Source organism: Polypterus senegalus, chromosome 17, assembly GCF_016835505.1.
Source record: "Polypterus senegalus isolate Bchr_013 chromosome 17, ASM1683550v1, whole genome shotgun sequence".
NCBI classification, from domain to species: Eukaryota; Metazoa; Chordata; class Cladistia; order Polypteriformes; family Polypteridae; genus Polypterus; species Polypterus senegalus.
Window position 1 is genome coordinate 10151829 of NC_053170.1, and position 10930 is coordinate 10162758.

Genomic DNA, 10930 nt, shown 5'->3' on the forward strand with positions numbered 1-10930 from the left:
TCCTGCCGACTACGCCAGTTTCTTTCTTGTGGGTTTACACCACAAGCCACACCAACACCCACTCTACTGTGCAGCTCCATATTGACAAAACAATCCACCCCGCTGACAGTGCAAATCCTGCCGACTATGCCGACTACTGCTCTGTTCTGGGTTCACACACACACACACAGAGACAGACCCAGACACACCACATCCCTTCTCTGTTTGCAGATTTTTACTGAGGTAACTGCTGGCAGCCTGCTTCGAAACCCGCAACTTCAAATGGCCTTCTAAATTGGAGAGATTGCAGCTCAGGGTTGGCTGTAAAGGTCTACAGCCTTAATCAGCTTAAAAGGTGAAGGTAGAGGGAAGCTGGATTCTTTCCTCGATCGCTGGAAGCAGGAATGATGTAACGGAATGAGCAAGAAAGCCGTTTTAATATAACGTACAATGGAAACGCTTGTAAGGGTGTCGCTCACTTATTTTGGGGAATTGTACCATAATATGATTGGCCAGCATTGAACTTTATACTCGATGCATTTCATGTATTGATGCACTTCGGTTCCTGCACTATTTATTGGATTCATATTTTGGTTTAAGAAGGTGTTTTGAGGATCTGCACAAATAAAGGATTTGAAGACATGATTCTTGTGTTGACGCACTTACTAATTGACCGTTCCTCAGACTCAGCATAATGTCGCCCTCTGTGTTGTTTTCTTTTTTTTTTTTTAAAGGGTGAGGAAACCAGTCGTCACAAGGCCCTGGACTTTGGACCACAAGGCTGGCTGATTCAGTTCCTTCTACCAACTCTGAGCAGGTTGCTGTAATTGTAAACAATGCCTATAAAGGACTGTACTAAACCTTAAACTCATTAGTCACCTCGGACGTGTCAAGCTAAAAGCTGCAAGATCCCTCCATGAATGGGAAACAAGCATAGTGGGGGGACACCAAGCCCTATGCTTGTTATAAGCTCACTTCTTTCAACATGCCAAACTCTAATGAGACTACACTGTATGGCTCCCATTGCCAAATGACCCAGTACTAGATGGCACCCACCCACCCCCAGCCCCAATAAACAATGACCACATAGTAAACACAACCAGCAGCTATGCCAGTTTCACACGCCAATCTGCTCTCTCAGTCTGACTGTCCTAAAATGATGGCTTGAAGTTGTCACCAAAGTAGGACTACTGAAGGAGGAGCAAATCATGAGAAGGGGGGATTCACTATCCATCTAAGTGATGGGTTCAGTAAAAGGCATCACCCGCTCGATAACAAGACCCATTCTTTTACTGAATGTGAGCCTACATATTATGCCCAATAATTTTATTTAAATTTCTGTGAAATTTTGGGGTTTTCTGAATGTCACAAGCCTGGATTAAGACCACCCACCCCCCCAAGACCCTGGGTGACTTAGCCCCTTAACAGACAGGTGATAATACTTTTTTTTTTTTTTTTAAGAGGCAATGTATTTAATTCTTTCCATATACAGTACACACATACATACAGACACACACACACACACACACACACACACACACATATACACAAACCGGATTCCAAAAAAGTTGGGACACTATACAAATCGTGAATAAAAACTGAATGCAATGATGTGGAGGTGCCAACATCTAATATTTTATTCAGAATAGAACATAAATCACAGAACAAAAGTTTAAACTGAGAAAATGTATCATTTTAAGGGAAAAATATGTTGATTCAGAATTTCATGGTGTCAACAAATCCCAAAAAAGTTGGGACAAGGCCATTGTCACCACTGTGTGGCATCTCCCCTTCTTCTTACAACACTCAACAGACGTCTGGGGACCGAGGAGACCAGTTTCTCAAGTTTAGAAATAGGAATGCTCTCCCATTCTTGTCTAATACAGGCCTCTAACTGTTCAATCGTCTTGGGCCTTCTTTGTCGCACCTTCCTCTTTATGATGCGCCAAATGTTCTCTATAGGTGAAAGATCTGGACTGCAGACTGGCCATTTCAGTACCCGGATCCTTCTCCACGCAGCCATGATGTTGTGATTGATGCAGAATGTGGTCTGGCATTATCTTGTTGAAAAATGCAGGGTCTTCCCTGAAAGAGATGACGCCTGGATGGGAGCATATGTTGTTCTAGAACCTGAATATATTTTTCTGCATTGATGGTGCCTTTCCAGACATGCAAGCTGCCCATGCCACACGCACTCATGCAACCCCATACCATCAGAGATGCAGGCTTCTGAACTGAGCGTTGATAACAACTTGGGTTGTCCTTGTCCTCTTTGGTCCGGATGACATGGCGCCCCAGATTTCCAAAAGAACTTGAATCGTGACTCGCCTGACCACAGAACAGTCTTCCATTTTGCCACACTCCATTTTAAATGATCCCTGGCCCAGTGACAACGCCTGAGCTTGTGGATCTTGCTTAGAAATGGCTTCTTCTTTGCACTGTAGAGTTTCAGCTGGCAAGGCGGATGGCACGGTGGATTGTGTTCACTGACAATGGTTTCTGGAAGTATTCCTGAGCCCATTCTGTGATTTCCTTTACAGTAGCATTCCTGTTTGTGGTGCAGTGTCGCTTAAGGGCCCGGAGATCACGGGCATCCAGTATGGTTTTACGGCCTTGACCCTTACGCACAGAGATTGTTCCAGATTCTCTGAATCTTCGGATGATGTTATGCACAGTTGATGATGATAGATGCAAAGTCTTTGCAATTTTTCGCTGGGTAACACCTTTCTGATATTGCTCCACTATCTTTCTGCGCAACATTGTGGGAATTGGTGATCCTCTACCCATCTTGGCTTCTGAGAGACACTGCCACTCTGAGAAGCTCTTTTATACCCAATCATGTTGCCAATTGACCTAATTAGTGTTATTGGTCTTCCAGCTCTTCGTTATGCTCAAATTTACTTTTTCCAGCCTCTTATTGCTACTTGTCCCAACTTTTTGGGATTTGTTGACACCGTGAAATTTTGAATCAACATATTTTTCCTTTAAAATGATACATTTACTCGGATTAAACGTTTGATCTGTCATCTACGCTCTATTACAAATAAAATATTGACATTTGCCATCTCCACATCATTGCATTCAGTTTTTATTCACAATTTGTTTAGTGTCCCAACTTTTTTGGAATCCGGTTGTATATATATATATATATATATATATATATATATATATATATATATATATATATATACAGTATATATATATATATATACACACACACACACACACACACACACATAGAATATTACCACAAATAATTTGTTCCTGCAGCCTTACCACCAGCCACACTAGATGCTGTCAGTGATCCCCTTATTTATGCACCAAGCCCACGAATCCACAGGAACGACGATGGGACTTTTCTAACAAAACAATATTCACAGAACAAAGCCCATGCCTGCTCGACTAAGCATGTATGACATACCAGGTGATCATACTTTTAGCAGTTCCGCACATGCAAACCCAGTAGTTTAATGCGGCATGTGCTTGTGTTTGACACGCAAAGACTCAATCATTTCATCAAGCGGAGAGCAGGGAGCAGGGATTGGCCCTCTTGGTTATTGCGGCACTTGAAGTCTACATTGTTTCATCAAGCATCATTTTGGTGCACTGAGACTCAATCCTTTTACCTACATTGGGGGGGTTTTGTGGACTTGCAGTATTCCGTTTGGTCATTTCAGCACATTGGGATTCGATCATTTCAATGTACCCCTGGATTGGTGAAAAGGCTCCTCTGAACTGCTTCATTTCTTTCCTTAAATGTCACCCAAGCAGAAATGAAATGCAAAGTGAGTGAGCCAACAGAAGACCAACTAAGTCAGGTTCTCAAACTCCAACCAATTTCACTCCAACCAGTTGCTTCATGAGGCGCCGAGTCTTGTCGTTCATTAAACCCGTTCTTTAACTGCACGGCTTGCTGCGGCTCTCATTGTGCAATTGCAGACATGTCCGACGTTGTGGATTTTCTCTTTTCTAAGAGCTCTGATAAAATGTTTTGTGGACATGAGCAGAGCAACATTCCTGAGACCCTCGTCTTTCTTTATTTTCTGATATTGTGTGATGGCCACAGTTTGCTGGTCACATTTTGGCTCATTTTGTGTCTCATTATTGTTTGGCAGTTAATTAAGGAAAAAGAAACAATTAAGGGGTCTGAGTCTTCAAGAGCAAGTCCGTTAAAATTAATTAAAAAGAAGTTAACTAGCAGCCAAAACAGGTCACTGCTTAAGAAAAGTGTTAGAATGAAAACCTGCAGCCACTGGGGCCCTCCAGAGAAATGAGTTCACGCTTTTGTTTTTAGTCAGCCAGATTAGTGTAACACACTTTTCTCAGGACCACTTAGGGCAGATTTATACTTCACGCTCAGAACGCGTACGCGTCCGCATCATGGCTGCCACGCGTTCCCAGCGCTCATTTCACGCGCCCTCTGAGCAGGTCCTCAGAAATTAACGTGACGCTGCGGCGCGAAGTTGCAGTACCAGCAAAAGTCGGGGGGCCCAGTGTGCTAAAAGTCGGAACGTGACGTCAGAATCTCTGTTTACTATCTACATGTGACAGCAAGCCTCTATGGAGATCCTTTGGGGATCGATGTGTGCGCTTTGCTGTTTGATGAATGGTTCAAAGTGGTGAAGCAAAATGCCGACATACAAATGCATTCGTGGGGCTTTTATATTCAAGCGTTGCATATTCCCGAATGTAATGACACGATACATTTTAAAAGTCTCACATACCATCTTTTGTGTCGTCTTTTTTATTTTTGCAACTTAACAACAGCAACATAATGTATAGCGTTATATTTGAACCACTGAGAAAAAAATAAAGGACACGGTGAAAACGTGTATTTTGTGATTAAAGTGGAAATTTCGGCTTTAATCTCAATTGTCCACTTTAACCTCGTAGTTTACTTTATCATTAAAGCAGACCGTCGTAAACGTCATCCCAGTTGTTAATCGCTACGAGCTTCTTGGTCCTGACAGCAGCGGAAAGCAGCAATAGATCGGCACACAGAACAAATTAAATGTATGATATTCCAACTCTGATCTGTTCTTAGCATAATTCTTTTTTTTTTTTTTGTTAAAACTTGATTGCTATGTATTGATTGTAATAAAATTAATAAATAAAAAAATAAAAAAAAAAGATATTCCAACTCTCTGCACATTTAGAAACTTTAGATTTATACTTGATATCACTTTCATGATGAAATGCATTAAAGTGTGTATGTTACATTTTACATATAATTTCTTTTAAATAATGAATACTGTTAATAATTACACACATGGGGGTGTCACGGTGGGCGGCACGGTGGCGCAGTGGTAGCGCCGCTGCCTCACAGTTAGGTGACCCGGGTTCGCTTCCTGGGTCCTCCCTGTGTGGAGTTTGCATGTTCTCCCCGTGTCTGCGTGGCGCTCCGGTTTCCTCCCACAATCCAAAGACATGCAGGTTAGGTGGATTGGCGATTCTAAATTGGCCTTGGTGTGTGGGTGTGTTTGTGGGTGTGTTTGTGTGTGTCCTGCAGTGGGTTGGCACCCTGCCCAGGATTGGTTCCTGCCTTGTGCCCTGTGTTGACTGGGATTGGCTCCAGCAGACCCCCGTGACCCTGTATTCGGATTCAGCGGGTTAGAAAATGGATGGATGGATGGATGGGTGTCACGGTGGTGGAGCGATAGCACTGCTGTCTCGCAGGGAGTTATGTTGCTGGTATTTCCTGCTTGTATTCCACTCTGTGCTCCGGTTTCCTTCCAAAGATTTGGGGATCTGGTGCTGCTAAAATGACGCTAGTGTATGCGAGTGCTTGTATTCACCCTGCGATGAGCTGTGGCCTCGTCAAGGGACTGTTTCTCACTCGTGCCCAATGCTTGCTGGAATGGACACATCCCTGGATTGATGGATTTAATCAATAAACACCCTTTTCAGAGATATTGCTGTAAGGTGTCATCAGAATTTAATAGGTGTTCTAGGAAATTCACAACACAGAGAAGCCAAACATGTTCTCACCGTGATAATATCTCGCACTGCCACCTGCTGGATTCCTCCAGATTTACGTAAAGTACGCGCGCAAGTATGAACACGACAACGCTTGCGTAGCAGGATCGTCCGCTGCAGAATGCGAAGTATAACTCCGGCCTTAAAAAGACATCAACCAGTTACAACAAGTGCAGAATGCAGCTACTAGAATCTTAACTAGGAAAAGAAAATCCAAGCACATCACGCCAGTCTTAGCGTCACTACACTGGTTACCCGTGTCATTTAGAATTGACTTTATAATACTGCTAATGGTTTACAAAGCCTTAAATAATCTGCTCCATCCTATACTTCAGAATGCCTTTCACCTTACACTCCAAATCGTAACCTTAGATCTTCAAATGGGCGTCTGATAGAATTTCGGCAGGCTAATACAGTGGAGCACTTTAAACAACTGCTAAAAACTCATTATTTGAACATGGCTTTCTCATCGCTTCATTTTAGTTTAATCCTGACATTTTGTATATGCATTTAATTATCATCATCAGGTCCTTCCATGAAAACCCTAACTACATAGAGGACTGTTTGACTTATGTTAGGTAGATTGCCCAGAGGGGACTGGGCGGTCTCGTGGTCTGGAACCCCTACAGATTTTATTTTTTTTTCTCCAGCTTTTTGGAGTTTTTTTTTGTTTTTTCTGTCCATCGGACCTTACTTATTGTATGTTAATTAATGTTGACTTATGTTTATTTTTTATTGTGTCTTCTATTTTTCTATTCATTTTGTAAAGCACTTTGAGCTACATTTTTTTGTATGAATATGTGCTATATAAATAAATGTCGATTGATTGATTGATGGTGGCTCCACAATCCATACTAACCCCTAGTTTCTCTGATGTTCTTTTTCCAGTTTTCTGTGGTGCTGATCTGCGCCACCACCACCTGATCAAAGCACCGTGATGTCCCTTCATTGATAAATTAAAGGCCAGAGGTCCACATGACCGTCATCATCAAGTTCTTCCATGTGAACCCTGAATACAATGAGGACTGATTGAGGTCATTGATGTTAGGTAGAATGCCAAGAGGGGGCTGGGTGGTCTCGTGGCCTCGCAATCCCTGCAGATTTTGTTTTTTCTTCCAGCCGTCGTTTTTTTCTGTCCTCCCTGGCCATCGGATGTTACTTTTATTCTATGTTAATTTTATTTTTTACGTTTTGTCTTTTTTCTCTTCATCTTGTAAAGCACTTTGAGCGACATCATTTGTATGGAAATGTGCAATAGAAATAAATATTGTTGTTGTTGTTTCAGCCTAATCACCGAGAGTAGAGACTGTCATCTGACAGACTGAAGGAGAAGTGAAACTTCATGTAGGGACTTATGGAGAGATCAGACACTAGAGGTATTGTGGGATCATGTAAGCCGCGACAGAGTTTTGAACTGGAACCTACCTGCAAATAGAAGCCAGTAAACTGAGTAAAGTAGGGGTATTGGAGGTGAAGCGAAGCTCATAGCACGCTGCCTTCTTTAAGCACTGAAGAGTTCAGATTGCAGTTGTTAGAAGCTCTGCCAGAAGGGAGCTGCAATAGTCCAGACAGAATCGAACTAAAGGCCGAGGTTGAGCTGAGATGCACAAGCAGTGAGGAAGTATGAAGTACTGTGAGTGACAAAATGCCTGGTGGGGAAACACGTCGATTAAAACTTAAGGTTCCCAACAATTGTCTGTTACCCGAGCTCCATCTATTCAGTCATATGAATATTAGAAACCTTTTTATGAGAGCAGGCCATTCAGCCCACCAAAGCTTGCCAACCCTATCTACTTAGTTCTTCCAAAATAACATCAAGTTTAGTTTTAGTTAGGTCCCTAACGTCTTGCAGTCTACTATGCAGGGTCTATGTGCGGTCAGGTGAGGCTCACCTATCATCATGAAAAGTAAAAAAACTAATAATGAGAACATAAAATAAATGTGTCCACTGGTCCGTGCTATAAATTTGTTTTCTGTACGAGTCCAACAATTTTGAACATTTTTATAGTCAAAAACGCTGAATTTGCACATTTCCTGTTCAAATATATGGAAGACACGCGAGGTGCAGCACCTCAGACTGCACTCTCCCTCCCTCACGGGGTTGATGCGTGCGATTGGCGCGTACCTGTTGTTGTCTCTCTGTATGTCGCTAATATAATGTTTGCAGGCACATTTATTATACACCCTGACTTTCTAATAGCTTTAATGAATGTGCGTGACATATTTAGTCTTGGTATTCGGATATCAAACCGCAGTGAAAAGGCACGAGGTGAGGCAGACAGTACCGTGCCGCCCTGAAGGGGGCGCACGTGAGCCCAACAGGTGCTCGTTGCTGCTGTTCTTCTACACAGAGGCACCAATAAGTTAGCGATATCAGAAAGTCAAGGGCACCGCAGCACTCCATTTATTTATTTTTTTTTTTGTTCCGATTGCCTGCCAAAATGGAAGCTTAAGGCTTTTAAAACTAAAGCAAAATAAGGAGGATTTTTACAAGAAAGTGACGGAGATTTTCGTGGAGAAGGACATGCGCAATGACTTCATTTACAAGGGTAACACCATAAACAGTTTTCTATTTTATAAAAAAAATGGGATCAGACTAAGAAAAAAAAAAAACTATCCAATACTTAAAAATTACATTTTGACCTTTAGTAAAATATTATTTTGTTTTCCTTGTTGAACATTGTCTAAAAAAATGTATTAAAGTGTCATAATTAAAAGCTTTTAAAAACAACTAAATATCTCAATCAAGGTCAAAATTGAAATCTGTTTTTTTATACACCACTCTATACTTTCATTTGTATTGAATGAGTGTGAATTGTGGAATTGCAACGGCAAATGTAGAACACATGTAGGGTGAGGAGTAAATGCGCCCACTCTTGCCGCTATAAATGTAACGTTCTTTCTTAGCCAAATATGTGCCTTACCTATGTGTGTGTAAAGAATGCTGATGAGATATGAAACATAACCAGTAGTCAGTGTGCATGCTGCCAGTGGAACAGTGAATAAGCGACTCTTTTGGATTCATATAAATCTGACTCTGAAGGAGTCAGTGCCTCACCAGCCATGAACCTCACTGCTACCATGCTTCTCTATGTGAAGAAAAACCTCCCAACATTTGTGTGCAAATTTACTCTTAACAAGTTTCCAACTGTGTCCCTGTGTCCTTGTTGAACTCATAATAAAATAACAGTCTCGATCCACTGCACTAATTCCATTCATAATTTAAAACTTCAATCGTGTCACCCTCTTAATCTTCTCTTAATCTTCTAACTCATTCCATACAGTCCTGGAATCAGTCTACTCACTCTTATTTGGACTTCTTCTAGTGCTGCTATGTCTACTGAAACTGGATTAAGTGTTATCTGGTCCTGGTGATTTGATAGATTTCAGCCAATTTAATCTAAACAGTACTTCACTCTCTACAAGTTCCAGATCATCCTGTACCCCTTTGGTAGACCTTTCTCCTGCTGGGAAGTTATCCACTTCATTCATTTCTAACACACTTGTCTACTTTGTGATTTCAGAGAGTAGATTCCTTATCACCACAACACTGGGTACAAGGTGAGAATGAATACTGGATGAGGCACCTGTTGATCACTGGGCACGTAATTCACTCAAACTTAGCCAATTCAGACTTTCCATCCATCCATCTTTTAAACCAGAGTAGGATTGGGGGGAAGCTGGAGCCTACCCCAACAAGCATTGAGCACAAGGCAGGAACAGCCCCTTTCCAGCTTTAGACTTTCCAGCTAATTAGTATCCTTCCAGGTATGCAGATTCCACACAAGCAATACCTGGACTGGGATACAGGACCAGGACTCTGGAGCCTGGTAGCACCAATGCCGTGCTAACCACTGAGTCACCATGCCCCCATCACTTGGTTTATTGCTCCAAATTACGGAGCTGAATTTAAATTATTCAGACGTAAACAGTATTGGGTCATAAGCGCCTTGTGCATGAGGAAGGCGCTATATAAATACAATGTATTATAATTATAGTGTGCCATCTAGCTTATAGACAGCTTGGGGCAGTTGTCCCTCACCCCTCTGTCCCGAAGAACTGGCAGACGCATTCTCCCTCATCCCGCTTACCTATTGGGAGAGCTGACCTTTATCACTTCTGGAATCCGTGGCAGCGGCCGGGGCACTCGCAGCTGGTCGCCCGACCAGGAAACGTGACAGCCGCAGAACTCCTTCAGATAGCTGTAGACACCATTCGCCGCCGCCACGCCGGTGTTTCCAGTTACAGAGACCTTGTCATCTTTGGTCGAGCTCAGCTCGTAAGAGTCCAGGTCGCCTTCAGCCCGCCCCAGCGCTCCGTCCACCGACACCACAAAGTCGGACGCCCGCTCCCCCAGAAGGCGGCGCAGTAACTCTGTAACCGCTCGCGTCTGCATCCCATCATCTACACGAGGCCGGAGGTGTGCTAAACTCGTCCAGCTGCTAATCGCCTCCGGGATGCCCAGAGTCAGGAGGGTGATAGCAAGAAAGTGACAGCAACGCGTCATCGTCACTCCAGACCCACCCGGAGAGCTGGATGAGTGTCACATGAAAAAAAAAACGGAAGAGCAAGCGGAGATTGACAGGTGTGGAGACCAACCAGAAGCCGACTTTTCGAGAACACAGCAAGACCAAGCCAAGGAAGGCGGACTTTCATGAAATTGACACATTGCTAGTCCAATTAGACGGGACTTTCACACTGGACGACCAATCACTACTTTCGAGCAGCTAAACAATTTTTCCTTTCTATAACAAATTTCAGATGAACTAATGCACCGTGTCTGCTCCTTTTGAAGCCTCTCTTTTCACAATCAGTGAACGGGCAAGTTTATTTATTTGCACAGTTCTTGTGGGGAATTAGCGACGGGAATTGAACCGACAACCTGAAGTTGTGCAGTTGTAGTTCTTTACCACTTCACCACACAGATTGTCGCGTTTGCCCACCCAATCCATGCAATGTTATTCTATAAATACTG

The 10930-nt window shown here is 42.8% G+C and overlaps 1 protein-coding gene across 1 annotated transcript in view; it reads right to left on the bottom strand.

Annotated features, from left to right (window-relative positions):
* naglu (N-acetylglucosaminidase, alpha) overlaps positions 1 to 10508 on the bottom strand; it is a 32441-nt gene extending 21933 nt beyond the window's left edge. The window contains exon 1 of the mRNA XM_039740328.1: positions 10047 to 10508. Coding sequence (XP_039596262.1) covers positions 10047 to 10462 — 416 coding nt within the window. The 5' untranslated portion in view covers positions 10463 to 10508. The remainder of the gene's footprint in view (positions 1 to 10046) is intronic.
* Positions 10509 to 10930: the final 422 nt, after the last annotated feature.